The sequence below is a fragment of the Meles meles genome, chromosome 1, assembly GCF_922984935.1.
Source record: "Meles meles chromosome 1, mMelMel3.1 paternal haplotype, whole genome shotgun sequence".
NCBI lineage: Eukaryota > Metazoa > Chordata > Mammalia > Carnivora > Mustelidae > Meles > Meles meles.
Window position 1 is genome coordinate 210937814 of NC_060066.1, and position 15811 is coordinate 210953624.

The window sequence follows — 15811 nt, forward strand, 5'->3', positions numbered from 1 at the left end:
AAGCATCAGTTCTAATTGAAGGAAAGTGAACTTCCTTTTCGGCCACCGGGGGCCGATACCTATTGTCTGGCCTATGCACAAGGACAAAAAGACCGGGTCACCCTGGCGGGCGGGCGGGAGGAGCGGCCAGGAGCAGAGCGCGCAGGCGCGGAGGAGCGCACGTGGCCCCCGACACGCGGCCCCACGGTGCCGCTGCAGCCCCGGCCCGTGAGCGGGATCGAGGCGCGCAGCCGCCAACGTTTCGAGGCCGACGGGGTCTTCCGCGCCGCACTGAGGGGCGGGGCAGGCCGGGAGGGGCGGGCCGCGAAGGTCGTCGGCAAGGTCGTGGGCCGGACGTGAGGCACCGGAGCGACGCCGCGTGCGTGCGGGACTCGGAGTACGTGACGGAGCCCCGAACCCTCATGCCGGCCGCACCACCCCGCCCCTCCCCGGGGCCCCGGCGCCACGGACCCGGCTCGGCCCGGAGTCCCGGCCGGGGGCGGGAACGGAGGGCGTCGGGGCAGGGACCCGCCCCCACCCCCACAGAGCCGCGGGGTAGTCGGGACTCCCCACCCCCGCTCCTCTCCGCGTCCCCGGGTCGCCGCTCCCCCCTCCCGGCCGCGGCGGTCGCCGCAGTCCCACCCCTTCCCGGGAGGCGAGGGCCCGAGTGACGGCGCGCCGGGCCAATGGCGAGGCAGCGCTCCGGAGGCGGGCGGGGGGCGGGAAGTGGGCGGGCTCTCGGGGATCTGGGCAGGAAGTCGGGACAGGTGGGCGGGAGACGAGCTTAGGGTCCCCGGAGCTGCTAGACCTTCCGTCTTAACGCTCGTCCTCGGTTTCTGCAGCGTCTTCTGCTTCTTTCCCGAGCAGCGCTATCCGGCGGCCAGGTAGGGACCCGGGGAAGGCATGCCGGGCCGCCGCCCAGGCCTGCGGGGACCTGCCCTTGAGGGGGGGACGGGGACGTGGAAGGGGCGGGTCGGCACGTGCGAGCCGTGCTCCGCCGGAGGGGCAGGAGCTGATTAGCCCGGGATTACGGACTTAGCGGGATCGCCGCGCTGCTGGGAGCTCGGGAGTGGGACGTGCGGGCCTTCCGTGCAGCGGGCGGGGAAGGTACAAGGTCTTAAGGAGATACGGGCCGCACCCCGGGTGCTCGCTAGAGCCAGGCCTGCCTTCCCTAAAATGGAGGAGGGCTAGGGACGGGAGAGAGGCCCAGAAGCCGCGATCCCCTCCCCCCACCAGCAGCCCCTGCGCCCCGCTGGTGGCCCTCGGCCTCGGGTCGGGCGGCTGGCTAGTGAATGGAACCGCAGAGGGTGCTTGTTCTTGAGACTGCGGCCGAGCCGCTTCCCTACTGGGAAAGCCGTCCCCGCGACCTCGCCTAGGTCAGGCCGGAGCTGCTCTGGTTCCCCGGCCTGGCCATCGGCAGTCGGCCCCCGAGCTCACATTAAAAGGACGTATTTTAAGAAAACTTCCTGTTCGTTGTTTGTCGTGCAATGTGGTCTTCCTTTGCGCGGTGTGGCTGGTGGGGGACACGGCGGGGGAGACACGTAGGCCCCGACTGCCCCGTCCACAGGTTGCCGCCCCTGGTCCGGGGTTCAGTCCAGGGAGATTAGCTGTGAACACTCCTGGTCAGGCCAGCCCTCCTTGCCGGCCTTGCTTGCTGAACCTTAATGACTTCAGGAATAGTTTTTTTTTGTCAGGTTTAAAGATAAGTTCAATTTTGTTTTAACACCCTGAAATAAATCACTTTGTCTTAATGTCAACTGAAATTTAAAAACGGCATCTGAGGATAGCATGAGGGCGTGATGTAATAAAGATGTGCTTGAAAGGGCATCTAGGGGTGCCTGCGTGGCTCAGGCCTTAAGCGTCTGATTGGGCTCAGGTCGTGATCTCAGGGTCCTGGGATTGAGCCCCACGTGGGGCTCCCTGCTGGGCCGGAAGCCTGCTTTCCCTCTCCCACTCCCCCTGCTTGTGTTCTCTCTCGCTGTGTGTGTGTGTGTGTGTGTGTGTGTGTGTGTCTCTGTCAAATAAAATCTTAAAATGAAAATAAAAGTATATCTAAAACTTAACAAAGCCAGTCATTGGTGGCCTGGGGATGAGGGGAGATTGACTGCAAAGGGCCTGAAGGGGACTCTTTGGGGTGGTGGCGATCATACACAGTGTATAATTTGTCAAAAAACTCAAGTTAACTAAAATCTTAAAACTAAAAAAATACATTTAAACAACTTTGCCTTTTTGTAAGATAGTAAATAAAAACTAGATACTTTTTTACTGGCTAATGAATAAAACTCCATTGTTACATAGACTGCAAAGCCTCAGAAGTGACTTCATTGTCTAATTTTGAAACTTATAAAAAAGAAAGATGCTATTTGCTACTTCAGAACATTCCAGACAAGATACTGGAGAGGAGCCCAGCTAGATAATGGCTCTGAGCACTAAACCAATTCCGCTGGGCCACTTTCAATCTTACATGAATTATTTCTTCCTTGGAAGCCACTGTGGGGGAGGGGTGGTGAGAAAGGGCTTTCTTTGAGAACTTGGTATTTGCCCTTCGTAGCTGCAAATCTCCCCCCCCCCCGTTTTTTTTTGAGGGGCTTTCAAAGAATGCCTTTTAGAGTATCTTAGCATTCAAGCATAGAATCTTTTGTAGTTTCAAATAATGACATTTCATAATTCTTTTTTTGAATGGGTGAAATGTCTATTTGAAATACTAATTAGATGTTATTTTTGGTGTGTGCTCTCTTGCTAAAGACCCAAGTACTGTGCAATGTGAAAGGCCCAGAAATTGGCAGTAGCAGAGACCACAGTGTACAAACCATGTCCCAGCTATGAATTCGCCATTCCACTTCAAACCAGATTTTCTTCCTTGGATCCTCTTGGGAGTTTCTGTCCTGGATGAGTTTGCTTGTGACCTTCATGTCCCCTTGGTCCTTTTCCATTCCCCTGCCAACCCTCGTTGGGAACTATTGACAATAACCCGCTTCAGACTGCCTCAATTCTAGCCATTCTGCATGCCAACAGCACATTAATCTTACCAGCTGTTTTTGGTTCTCCCTGGCACCCATGACCAGTCTTTCCTTACTTAGCGGGACAAGCGCTGGGCTAGTGGGATTCGAGGCCCTGCAGAGCTGGGCCCAGCAGGCTTTCCCGACTCTTGGCAGCATTCTTGCATCCCATGTGTATCTGGTGTAAATTCTTTCTAGTCCAGGAATCTTTAGAAGGGATTCTTTGAATGAATGATCCAAGACTGCATTATGATTGTTGGGAGATATGAACTGTGTTTCCCCACAGAAAGTCACCATGTCTATTCTCAAGATCCACGCCAGAGAGATCTTCGACTCTCGTGGGAATCCCACCGTTGAGGTCGACCTCTACACTTCCAAAGGTACGTGCACCTTTGTTTCTGCATCTCTCTGCCTCAGTCCATTGTTCTAAAACGACAGAGCCTTGGGCCAGGAAAGGTCTGTTGTAAAAGCCTTTCCTTCTGAGGCGCACATGCTGGTGGGTTGTGGTTCCTGACCCGGAGGAGGTGGGAGGGCTGCCAGGCATGGGGTCCTTGTCCTGCTGCTCTTTGGCATTTCAAACAAGACTGCTTGGCTCTCAGGTCAGTGAGGTCAGGAAGTAAGGTGACACCTCGTCCCTAAAAGGGCCCATCACTAGTTGGCTTCACAGCTTGCCCTGAACAAACAAGCAGATCTGGTGAGGTGGGATGGTGCTTTATCTCTTGAAAAGGAAAGGAGAGGGGAGTGCAGGTAGATGCAAAACCTTCTCATTTTTGTCTCCAGAAGTCTTTTTTTTTTTTTTTTTTTTTTTTTTTTTTTTTTTTTTTTTTTTTTAAAGATTCTATTTATTTGACAGCGAGAGTGGGAGCCCCTGAGCAGGGAGCCTGATGCAGGGCTTGATCCCAGGACCGTGGGCCCCCAGGTGCCCCTAGAGGTTGTTACTAAACCAAGGATTGGGAATCCTTCTTACAAGTGGGTGTTGGGGCACCAGAGGCCCTTGTTTTCTCCATGGCTTTAAGTCCCCCAGGAGGGGGTTGGCCCACGTGAAACAAAAAAAGAAGTAAATAAAATGGGGACTCTTAAAAGCTCTCCCCTTGTGTTAACCTCCAGCAACATGTCAGCTGTTGTCTAAACGGACCTGGCTGGTGAGGTAGGAAAAGAAGCTTCAGGCAGAATTGCACTGGCGCTGAGCACACAGACCTGCCAGTCAGAGCTGAGTCACTGTGGAAAGCGCGGCCCTTCCCTTCCGGTCCTCTCCTCCCCCCTTACCCAGGAAAAGAAGGTCCCCCGAGTCCAGGCATCACTGAGTGAAGCCTGCAGCGTTCTGCCCGGGCTTACTCACTGTGGTGGGTGCCCTGGGAGCAGGGTAGCTTCGAGCATGTGCTTCGTGGCCAGGACCCTGCGTTCTCAGAGGATGCTGGGAATTCCCTTCCTTCTTACGAGATTGGCTAGCTTAGTCAGAGGGTGGAACTTTCCATTTGGCAAGTAATGGACCTTAACCAACGGTGGAAAAAAGACAAGATACTAGAAGATTGTTGGGAAGGGGGCATTTCCCTTGAAACGCTTTAAAATGATCAAAGTTAATATTTTTTGGAAGTTTAAAGGAATGGAACTCTGTCATGTTTCTCTTGGTGCTTTTCAAAAACAAGAAATCAAGGATTTGTTCAGAGCCTCTCATCCCTTTTTTTTTCCCCCAATTTACTTCTTAGAGCAGTTTCAGGCTCACAGCGGAATTGAACAGAAGGGACAGAGCACACATCTCCCCTCCCCACACAGGCTCAGCTTCTGCCACTAGAGCGGGACGTTTGTCCTGGTCAGACCTGCCCTGATGCATCATCACCCAGAGTCCACAGTTCACGGGGGCACTGGCTTTCCTCCCTTCCTCACCCCGTCGGTGCCTGTGTCCAGACGCCCCGCACCCTGCTGCGCGCACACAGGCGTAGTAACTGATCGTTTGATTCACATCTCTGGTGGTTTTTTCCCCTCTTTGTTCATGTGCCTTCTCCTGCCTCAGACGGGAAATGACCTACAGTTTCAAGTAGTCTGGAGGCTGCCTTCATTTCCTGCTCCCTGAACCTGAATGCCCTTGTAACCAGATCATGTAGTACCTTTCCTGACACTGATCTTGGAGGCCAAGTTCAGCCACGTCGATGCCCAGGATACGGGTCTGGCCCGATGGCTGGTTCTGTGTCTGCGAGGCTGCATAGGGCAGCCCTTCCTCGTGTTCCCGTGTTACTACATTCATACCTTGATTTTCTGTGTTCTTTTCTGTAGCTTGTAATGTCATTAATGACATAATTTGAAATGATAGTCTCTTGGATGTATTTGGTTCAACAGCATATGAAATGAGTTTCCCTTACTTCAGCGTAGCTACTGGGAAATCTTAGATCACTTAGGTGGCTTAGATGTACGTTTCCTTGCATCTAAGTGATCTAAGATTTTAGTCTTTCAGGTAATTGCCCTGAAAGACTGCAATCACTTAGGTAGCTTGCATAGTCCTCGCATTGGGCGATGCGGCTGGGGGTGGGCGCCAGGCCAGCTGCAGGGCCCCAGCCGGGAGCTCGCTGGAGGTGCAGACGCAGTCTTCGACCTCCCGTTTCAGAACCTGCATCTTAGGTTCGCCCCAAGATGGCCCGGTGATCTGTGTGCGCATTAGTGTTTGAGAAGCTCTGCATGAAAACTTTCTCTTTAAACTAGAGAAACCCACCAGTTTGCCTTAATGGTTGGCGCTAGGGGCTGGTACCAGCGTGAAAGGCAGGGGAGACGGAGTATCCGAATCTCCAGTTGGTGGAAGGAAGTGGCCACGTTTCCTAAGAGATGACATCTGCTGGGGGGCGGGACTCGGGCAAGGGCTGAACTGTGTTTCTCAATCGCAACTCTCCTCCCCGCCCGCCCTCGACATCCAGGTCTCTTCAGGGCTGCCGTGCCCAGTGGTGCATCCACTGGTATCTACGAGGCCCTCGAGCTCCGGGACAATGACAAGACCCGCTACATGGGGAAAGGTAAGAGTCGGACCCCTGGCCCGTCCCTGTGGAGCGTGGTTGCGTGCCCCTTCCAGGCCTGTGGCCCACTCCACGTGCCATGCGTTCAAGGGCAACATCTCATTCGGCCTATGGTGTCGAAGCCGGTCCAGCCTTCTTAAACCCATAATCTCAGGGGCACGAGTTTTAACCTTGCTTCTCTCGTGGTTTCTCTCCCATCTAGAAAACTTCAGGGTAAGGAGAGTGTTAACTAATACTAACTGAGGAGCCCTGCCACGCTCCCAGTCTCCCAGGGCGTCATCTCGGGAGTATCTGAAAGTTCTAGCCTGTGGCTCACCGACAGATCAGTCCCGCTAGTTCGAACTTTCTGGTGATGAATTCACAGAGATACCAGTCTGGCCAGGCCAGCCTCTGCTGGGCACTGTGCAGATGGACTGTTACAGGTTTTGCAATGCTCGCCTCTCTGTGGACAGAATCTAGGTGGCCAAATTACAGAAAAGCAGGTGGGGCCAGACCGTGTGTTCTCAGCAGAGGAAGTATGGACCCAGGGGTGGAAATTGGTTCTTGGGGGAGGCAAAAATATCCTCTGATTTTACCGTGATTTATGGCCCTCCAAAAGGCTAGTATGGATGGACAGTGTATCTCCCGTATTACATTTTCAGAGGAGAACGATGATAGGGGAAAAGTCTGGAAAGACTGCAGATGAGGGGCAGTGACGAAGTGAGCCTGGGGAAGCCTGAGGCTAGCGATCCCAGGATGGTGCCACAGGAAGGCCCTTTCCCCTGGGTTCCCCCTCCCCATGGCCCCAGGTGGGTGCTGGTCTACAGCTGGGTTGTTCCTCCCCTGGACTGTCAGGAGGGTGAATTCCGGGTCCCATGACTCCCCCGCCTTCCTGTCTCTCTCTCTCTCTCTCTCACTCCTGTCCTTCACAGCCTGTTCTCTTCTGAGTCTGTCTTTTTTTCCTTCTCCGTCAATCTCTACTGGTCAGGTGTCTCCAGACCTGTTAAGTATATTAATGAGTTCCTGGCACCAGCCTTGTGCACACAGGTAATACATTGGACATCTGTAGTTTTATGGCTGGTGTCCCCAGTGCATGGTCTTGCCAACTAACGCCCTGTCAGACGTTTTGAGATGGTTGCTCTGTGTGTGGCTCTAATCCTTGGGGGTCCTAGGTAAGAGCACTCAGACTGGGCCAGAAAGTACCCCGATTCTGGGGGGACAGAGAAACGGGGATTTGGAAGCGGTCCCATTTAAGGTCTTCTGGGCGGGCTTCTGGATATTTGGGTCAACAACATTGGTGGTTCACTCAACTGCTGCTCAAGCCTGTTTTTCGTTAATGTTGGTAATTTGATATGATTGTTCTTCTAGGTGTCTCAAAGGCTGTTGAGCACATCAATAAAACTATTGCACCTGCCCTGATTAGCAAGGTAGGACCTGCCTCCCAATAACTAATGTATTAATGCCTTCAGAGCGTCTCCCAGACCAGTGGGCTTTCCTGGTTATGGAAGAGCTCATTCTGAGAGCTAAAGAAGCCGGTCGGATTCCCTGTCGTGCATGAGAATGATCTCACCCTTTCTAATCCACCCCCTACCTGTGTGTCCACATCTAACCGCGAATGGAATTGGAACAGAGCCACGGGAGACCGTCTCATGGCCTTGATTTTCCCCTCCAACTCTCTTGACCTTGGGGGTGTTCAGATCCAAATGTTAAGAGCGACTCTTGGGCGTTGAGCATGGTATCCATGGTGACCTGACTGTTCTTCATGAACTGTGGAATTATTTACTGTATTTCTACTGGCGCCTTTTTTTTTTTTTTTTTTTTTTTAAATAAAATCTTAACTGGGAGAGTAAGCTTAGAGAAAAGTTGAGCTGCTGTAGGTGAAATGGGGAGGGGGACCAGACGGCCCAAAGCCCCAGCCTCCCATCTGTTTTTAGATGTGGGCCCCCCCGCCCCTCCCCACCGAATTCCTCCTATACACCAGCGGCAGATGGGTGCCTCTGTGGTCGCTCCCTGGCGTGCTCACCTTCAGTAATTGGTCCCAGACGGTTTCTCGTTGCTGCTCTGTGGGCCCAGGTGCTGCGAACCAGCCTCCTGGGCCCCTCCCCGCACCCTGTGCTCTGTGCCTAGGTGCCCTTACCTGGCATGACTAACGCAGTGAGCAGGGCTTTCCTGAATATTTTTCTTCCCTTGGGGGAAACCGTTCTTCAGTCAAACTCATGAGAAAGTTTGCCTCAAGCCATCATGCTAGGGTGATGGCTCACTTTGGCCAAACGCACTTTGTCAAAAAAGCTAAAGGCGTCAAATTACTAATGGGGCATGGTGGGGTTCTGCAGGGTTTCCTTTTCTATTTTTTTAGTCTTTATACATAAAACGTTACAAATACAGTAATACATTGTTACAATCAGGTGTGAAGGTTTTAAAGTAATGCTGACTTTCAGTGAATTTCTTAGAGCGGGTTTTCAAGACACCCATTTTGGGGGCTTGGGGGGTTTTACTGGGTTTGTAGGTACCATGCCCGTCATGGAGCCCTGCTGGCTTAAACTTCATTACTTGACTAGAAATACGCCTTTCGAGCAGTCGTCAAGCATTTTGCTCAGATTCGGGACGACATGCCAGAGTCCTGTCTGCCGTGAGGTGACGAGGGGTGCTGTCACTGAGAATAGCGGGGACCGGTGGCCATGTCACCTAACCTTTGAGGAGCGCGGCTCGTGTGCACGAATGGAATTGTTTACTTTATCATCCCCCGAGTCACACTCCGGTGTGGCACTGCCTCTCTTCGCATGTACCCGGCAGTTCTGTCCTAGCTGTGATGGGACTTTGCACCCCCCGGGGAGGACTCACCCTGTGACGCTGGGACCTACCTTCTGCATTTCATGGTCTGCTCCCTGGAGCTCAGAGGAATGCCAAGAGAGCAAGGACGCGCAATGTTGCGTCTCCCATTTCTCTCGATTCCTCCCCCGCCCCCCTTTTTTGGGCCTGCCAGACAAGTGATTCGGACTTCACAGGTTCAGAGTTACCTGGGTCCCCTCACGGGAGCCCCAAGGTCCTATGGGGAAAGTGACAGCACGCCCCACACCCCAAGAGACTGACCTCTTCTCCTCCCCGCAGAAAGTGAACGTCGTGGAGCAGGAGAAGATTGACAGGCTGATGATTGAGATGGACGGAACAGAAAACAAGTGTGAGTTGCTGGGGGTGGCGCGTGCTGGCCGCGTGGACACCTGGCTCTCGGTTTTGGGGGCCCCTTGCCCCCCCCGAATAAATCACGTTTTTAAACCTCAGGAGCAATAGCCCGCAACAGCAGCATTTACGTAGGGTTACCCAAAAGAGGCCTGTGCTTTAGAGTAAGTCACGCAGTCTGTGGAATTTGCCAGAGTTCTCTAGACCAAAGAAGGGCTTTCCCGTAGCGGGAGAAAGCAGGTCAGTCCCCATGGAGCGTTTCTGGGTGGAACACGGGGAGCAGGTGCCATCAGGACAGGAAGGTGCTCTGGTGTCGGGGCCGTGATTGAGAAATCCTCCCATCTGACTGTTCTGTTACAGCTAAATTTGGTGCGAACGCCATTCTGGGGGTGTCCCTGGCTGTCTGCAAGGCGGGGGCCGTCGAGAAGGGGGTGCCCCTGTACCGCCACATTGCCGACTTGGCGGGCAATGCTGAAGTCATCCTGCCAGTTCCGGTGAGTGGCTTGGAGCCTCCCGAGTGAGGAGTTGTGGGCACCTGAGACCTCCCTCCTCTTGGTCTCCTCCACCTGTGACTGTCCCGGCCGTGGACCCCTACCACTTGCTAGAAATGCCAGAGCAGGGGACTTGACCTCCCGGTACCCCATGTCTCTTACTGTAGACAAGGGGATGAAACTCCTGGCCTTGTTGGGTCGTGTGTGCACTGAGGCAGCAGCCCATCCTCAGTGGTGATCGCTGCCCTTCCCGAGGGGGACCCAGCGAGCATTCCAGAGTCGCACGTGGCCCGCTGGTGGGACTCTCGGGGGCCAGATGGCCGTGTTTGTCTCTGTCTCTCCCCAGGCTTTCAATGTCATCAACGGCGGCTCCCACGCCGGCAACAAGCTGGCCATGCAGGAGTTCATGATCCTGCCCGTGGGCGCGGCCAGCTTCCAGGAGGCCATGCGCATCGGGGCCGAGGTCTACCACAACCTGAAGAATGTCATCAAGGAGAAATACGGGAAGGACGCCACCAACGTGGGGGATGAAGGCGGGTTTGCGCCTAACATCCTGGAGAACAAAGAAGGTAAAGTCTCGGGGTGGGGGGGGTCCCCGTGTTCTGCAGCTTGGCCCTCTCAGCTGCTGTGCCGTAGCTGACACTCGCCAAATCCCGCATGTCGAGTTCTGGGGAGGGCTGTCCAAGCTAACACGGAACTTAAGATTTTATGGGTTTATTTGAAAGAGAGGAAGAGCCTGAGCTGGGGAGGGAGGGGCAGAGAGGGGAGGCCAAGTAGACTTCCACGGAGCAGGGAGCCCAACTTTGGGCTCCATCCCAGGACCTCCAGGATCGTGTGACCTGAGCCAAAGTCAGATGCCGCAGTGACTGAGCCACCCGGGCGCCCCGTGTCTTTCCCGTTCTTGGATCACCTCAATGCAGTCTGCTCTGTGTTAGGAGATGCGTCTGTCCGGCCTGCGACCGGCACCCCCCAGCTCATTCCCCCACAGGAACGCTTCCACGGAGCCGTTTTGCTTGGAGTCCTCAGACACGGGTTAAATGGAAGAGTTCAGTCCAACAGAGTCGGGACAAGGGCTCCTGGCTGAGGTGTTTGTTGTAGAAGGAAAGGAGAGTTCAGCCACAGTTTTGTGCCTTCAGGGCCAATAGTGAAAGAAAAAATACAGGTGTTGAGTGTGTCTGTCCCTTCCCGTATGGGCAGCACTGCCAAGTGAGGTGGACCGTGTACCTGGGCTGGGGACAGCGGGGCCCGTAGGCAGGGCCTCGCCCTCACCCTGCCCTCCTGAGCTGGCGGTCCCCCAGGCTTGCTCTCAGATCTCAGATCCCAGCTCAGCTTATCCAGGACAGCTGACCCAGCTGGTCACTGTCACCGTCTCAGCCGCACAGCTGTCCTAGGTGCTAAATCGGGGAGCACTGGTCAGCGAGAAAGCCTCTGAGAGTCGAGACAGAATTTCCCGCTGGGTTGTCTGCTGGGGGCCCTGACCAGCGGTTTCTTGCTTCAACACAGCAGAAAAGCGCTGGAATGCTGGAAGCGATGGCTGGGGCCAGGGCCCCTCCCGGTCTTCCTGTTAGGGTTCCCATTGGGCAGCTCTCGGAGGGCCCTTTCCTCACCCCCGCCTGCTTCCAACCTTGTCACCACCCTCCCCTTCTAGCTCTGGAGCTGCTGAAGAACGCCATCGGGAAAGCCGGCTACACCGACAAGGTGGTCATCGGCATGGACGTGGCGGCCTCGGAGTTCTTCCGGTCGGGCAAGTATGACCTGGACTTCAAGTCCCCCGATGACCCCAGCAGGTACATCACGCCCGACGAGCTGGCCAACCTGTACAAGTCCTTCATCAAGGATTACCCAGGTGAGTGCCCACTGGCCTCCTGCGGAAGGCCCTTCCGTCACCGTCCCAGCAAGCCCCTGGGCCGAGGGCCGCGCTGGGCGGAGAGCGGGCGCCACTCTGGGCGTCACATAAAGCACACAGGGTAGAGACGGTTTATACTGGCCCATGTCGGGGGTGAGGGCTGAGGCACAGAGTGGGTCAGTAATTCACCCGAGGGCACTCAGCACGGGCTGGAGCAAGAACCAGGCTGAGAAGTCTCTTAAGTCTTGAAACACTGGGTTGGAGAAGGTGCCCACGGTGGGGCCGAGACAAGCCCACGGCTGTTCTGTTCTCGCTGGCACGAGACTCGGGCCGCACTGGACAGAGCCATGGCCCCCTCAGCATCTGTAGCAGCTGGGGTTGCAGGTGACTTCGGTGGGCAGGCAGAGTGTTTGCAGGGCTGGTCCTGTCCTGGTGGGGGCAAGGGGAGAGACCCAGCAAGGAAGTGGGGTTGCTGGGGGGTGCGGGGTGGGGGCTCGATGACCAGACGTGGCTCTCTCCTTTCCCCAGTGGTATCCATCGAAGACCCCTTTGACCAGGACGACTGGGAGGCTTGGCAGAAGTTCACTGCCAGCGCTGGCATCCAGGTGGTGGGGGATGATCTCACTGTGACCAACCCGAAGCGGATTTCCAAGGCCGTGAGCGAGAAATCGTGCAACTGCCTTCTGCTGAAGGTGAACCAGATCGGCTCCGTGACCGAGTCTCTCCAGGCGTAAGTGCACTGGGGGGTCAGCGCTCAGCCAGAGCTGCTGTCGTTCAAGCTTGAACTTCTGGTGGCCTCTAAGCAGTGGCGCCAAGGGGTCTGGGGTGTCGGGCGACTGTGGCCCAGTTCTGACACTGCATGGTCAGGTTAGACCCGTGGAGAATGTCAGTCATGGGCGCTATCGGGGGAGACAAGCCTCTCCCCTCAAGGGGGCTGAACCCAGATTTTTAAATGTGACGTAGAGGCTAAGAAGGTCCTCAGGGCTCTGAGTGTAGAGGAAGGTGAGGGTTACTGTCCCCAGGAGTTGAGAGCTTCGTGGTGGCTCCTGGCTCCGGCCGCTCTTCTGGTCTCCTACCGGGGTGATGAGGCCGGGCATCCGGAGGGCCCGATGGGGCTGCTGTGCCCAGGAATGGAGTCCCACCGTCACAAGCATCTGGGTTGTTTCCTGACTTGTAGGTGCAAACTGGCCCAGTCCAACGGCTGGGGTGTCATGGTGTCACATCGCTCTGGGGAGACCGAGGATACCTTCATCGCTGATCTGGTGGTGGGACTTTGCACTGGGCAGGTAAAGAGCCGCTTGACTCAGTGTTCTTTGACCTCAGCTTCCCGGAAGTGGTACTGGGAGGTGGGGCGTAGATGGGGTCCTGAGTGCTCCTTCATCCCCTCCTTCCTGCCCAAAATGCTCTTGAAGATTGAAAGTCTACAGCAAGTGTAAGTGACCTTTCTTTTCTCATTCTAGATCAAGACGGGGGCACCTTGCCGATCTGAGCGCTTGGCCAAGTACAACCAGATCCTCAGGTAAAAAGGAACCCTCCCTGCAGTGGGGTGCCCCCCCCCGCGCCTCCCACTGGGAGCTCCTGGCTCTAGGGGGTGTGTGCAGATGTGGGGGCGGGCCCGGGGCAGGGCTGTGGGGGACTGGCCTGAGCATTGTGGGGTTGGTGAGAGCTGGGCGAAATTAAAGTCTCCTTGCCCATGGCCAGGAAGCTGGAGCCTGAGCCAGACTGTGCTGCCATCTCCTGGTGGATGAGGGAACAGGTTCCGAACCCTTTGGATAATTTATTTATTTATTTATTTATTTTTTAAAGATTTTATTTATTTATTTGACAGAGATCACAAGTAGGCAGAGAGGTAGGCAGAGAGAGTGAGAAGGAAGCAGGCTCCCTGCCAAGCAGAGAGCCCGATGCGGGGCTCGATCCCAGGACCCTGAGATCATGACCTGAGCCGAAGGCAGCGGCTTAATCCACTGAGCCACCCAGGCGTCCCTCCTTTTCCCAGTCTTGCAGGAAGAGGAATGTCCCCTTGATGAGTCCGTCCCACTTCCACCGAGGCTAGTGGGACGTCCCCTACCCATCCCCTACCCATCCCCCACCCATCCCCCACTCATCCCCCACCCATCCCCCACTCATCCCCCACCCATCCCCCACTCATCTCCCATGTGCTGCAGACACTGGCCTTGCTGTGGGGCTTGTCTGTGGACACCTGCGCTGCTTTCTCCTCTACTGGAGAGCTTGAAGCACGTTCCAGCCGTAGGGTTTCTGCTATGAGTACCTCAGTCTGTGTCTCAGAAAAACGCGTAGAAACAACCTGTTACCCCACCACTGCACCATGAGCGCACCCGGGGTTCAGTCATTCAGTGACTCCCATGCCTCCTACCCTTGTGTCTGGTCCGGCTCCGCACTGGGTGGGGCGCCAGGATGCAGATGCTTTATGAACAGGCTCCCCCCAAAACGGGCTCGTCCATGTGTTACATTCCAAGAAGTAGCAGCGCTGACCTTTTCTTTTGGTCTGTCCAGGGTCGGGGAAGGCAGGGAAGGGGAAGGAGCCACACAAGGCCCACTTGCTGGGGAGGTGCGGGGCCAGGGAGAGCCGCTGCTCCCTCTTCTGCTGGTGCTGAGCAGCCACACTGAGGGGAGGCTGAGCCCATGTGTCTGCGGGGCCTTGGGAACAGACATTTGATCTCTCTTCTCCCTCCGCCCTCTCTCTCTCTCCTGCTTCCCAAGAATTGAAGAGGAACTGGGTAGCAAGGCTAAGTTCGCCGGCAGAAGCTTCCGAAACCCTCTCGCCAACTAAGCTGCAGGCGGCGCACCCCAGGTCCTGTGGTCCTGAGGCGGCTCATTAGACCTCTGCTCCCCCCCCCACCCCTGCCCCCGGGGCTGCTGGAGGCCCCCAGCTGAGACTGGCCGGGGCCTCTGCTAGTTAACTGCCCGCTGCCGTCCCTGTGCTGTTCTCGCTGCGTCCTTAGAGCTGCTGCAGAAGCCTGACCCGACCATCTGGAGCCCTGCTGGAAACCCGAGCTCTGTAGTGGTGAGGTCGGCCCAAGTCATTGTTTCCTCACCTCACTTCCCACCCAGTGTCTGGAGCCACGTCTGTCTGCACAATAATCCCGAGGTGTCCACAGGGGAGATCCCCAGTGGTTCTGTGAGCAGAATAAAAAGGCCTCAGTGACCCCTAGGAACGCTGTGTGCGGATGTGTACGAACCAGTCCGAGTCCGTGCTCGTGTTGGCCGCTCGCGGGTGTGCGCTGCGCTGCGGGGCCTGTACGAGGAGGAGGCTCTGTGTCGTCCTCACCAAAAGGGACAAGTGGCGCCTGGCTCAGTCTGTAGAGCACATGAGTTGTTTGTAAGATCTCTTAGGGCGGGGGTGGGCGGGGGGTGGTGAGGGAGAGAATCTCAGGCAGACTCCCCTGATGTGGGGATGTGGGGCTGATGTGGGGGATGTGGGGCTCAATCCCGTGACCTGTGAGATCATGACCTGAGCTAAAACCAAGAGTCAGATGCTTAACTGCCTCAACTGAAGCACCCGGGGCGCCCTCGAGCCCATGGCTCTTCATCTTAGGGTTGTAAGAGCCCATGTTGGGTGTAGAGATGACTTCGTAGAACCTTTTAGAATGGGGTGGGGTGGGAGAGGCCCAGTGGTCGAGGGCAGAGCAAGTGAAGGAAAAGGGAGAGGGGGGCACGTTGGATCTTTGAACATAAGTGGGGTCTGGGGAGGCAGAACAAATACAGATGATCCTGGGGTGGTGGCATCTGGGTCACGGGGTGCCGTCCTTGTCCAAACTGGAAGGCCTGCCAGAGCGCAGCTAACCTGGAATGTGGGCTGGAATGTGGTTTCCCAGTTCCTGGGGGAAGCAAGTAAAAGGGTGGTTAGAAGGCAGCTCTGGGGAGGTGGGAGGGGTCTAGAGGGTCTTGGGAACCCTCTTCAGATTACACAATCCAGTTTCTCATTGTCACTAATGTCAAGTGCTCAAAAGCCGCATACAGTGATCGAAGTCGCTGCTCGCATACATGAGCCTCACAGAAAGCCCCGCCTCAGCAGTGAGCTGCAAGGAGGGGAGAACTCCACTTGCCACCCGCCCGGGGAAGTTTGATCAAGTCTGGAGGCCCCCTTGTGGTCATTCTTGTTCCTTGAATATGAGTCAGGATTTAACCCAAAAAGCTGAACCAATAGGAAAGGGGATCTAGAGACGGATCACAGGAATTGGCTTCTGAGAGCTTGGCGGGGGGCGGGGGGGGGGGGGGGGGGGGCGGGACGACGACACTTGGCTGGGCCAGAATCCAAAGTCCACAGAGCAGCCAGTCAGAAGGGCAGGTGACCAGGAAAAGCGAATCATGGCGTGACAG

At 55.8% G+C, this 15811-nt stretch overlaps 1 protein-coding gene across 2 annotated transcripts; it reads left to right on the plus strand.

The window, feature by feature from the left end:
• Window positions 1-244: 244 nt before the first annotated feature.
• ENO1 (enolase 1) lies at window positions 245-14639 on the plus strand. 2 transcript variants are annotated; one of them, XM_046016157.1, is made up of 13 exons: window positions 248-376; window positions 822-863; window positions 3265-3358; window positions 5882-5977; window positions 7325-7383; window positions 9065-9134; window positions 9494-9627; window positions 9971-10193; window positions 11273-11470; window positions 11999-12200; window positions 12648-12756; window positions 12931-12989; window positions 14192-14639. In XM_046016157.1, exons 3-13 carry the CDS (start codon window positions 3274-3276, stop codon window positions 14259-14261), a joined length of 1305 nt encoding a protein of 434 aa, XP_045872113.1. In that variant the 5' UTR covers window positions 248-376; window positions 822-863; window positions 3265-3273; the 3' UTR covers window positions 14262-14639. The 2 variants fall into 2 exon arrangements, with proteins under 2 accessions (XP_045872121.1, XP_045872113.1); XM_046016165.1 differs by lacking the exon at window positions 822-863 and having other exon boundaries at window positions 245-376.
• Window positions 14640-15811: the final 1172 nt, after the last annotated feature.

Excerpts from the sequence above, each read along its gene's own strand:
- ENO1 (XM_046016165.1), top strand. The coding sequence starts at position 3,274 with ATGTCTATTCTCAAGATCCACGCCAGAGAGATCTTCGACTCTCGTGGG. Across the intron at positions 3,359-5,881 it reads CGACCTCTACACTTCCAAAG|GTCTCTTCAGGGCTGCCGTG; the intron begins GTACGTGCACCT and ends CTCGACATCCAG. Across the intron at positions 12,201-12,647 it reads GTGACCGAGTCTCTCCAGGC|GTGCAAACTGGCCCAGTCCA; the intron begins GTAAGTGCACTG and ends CCTGACTTGTAG.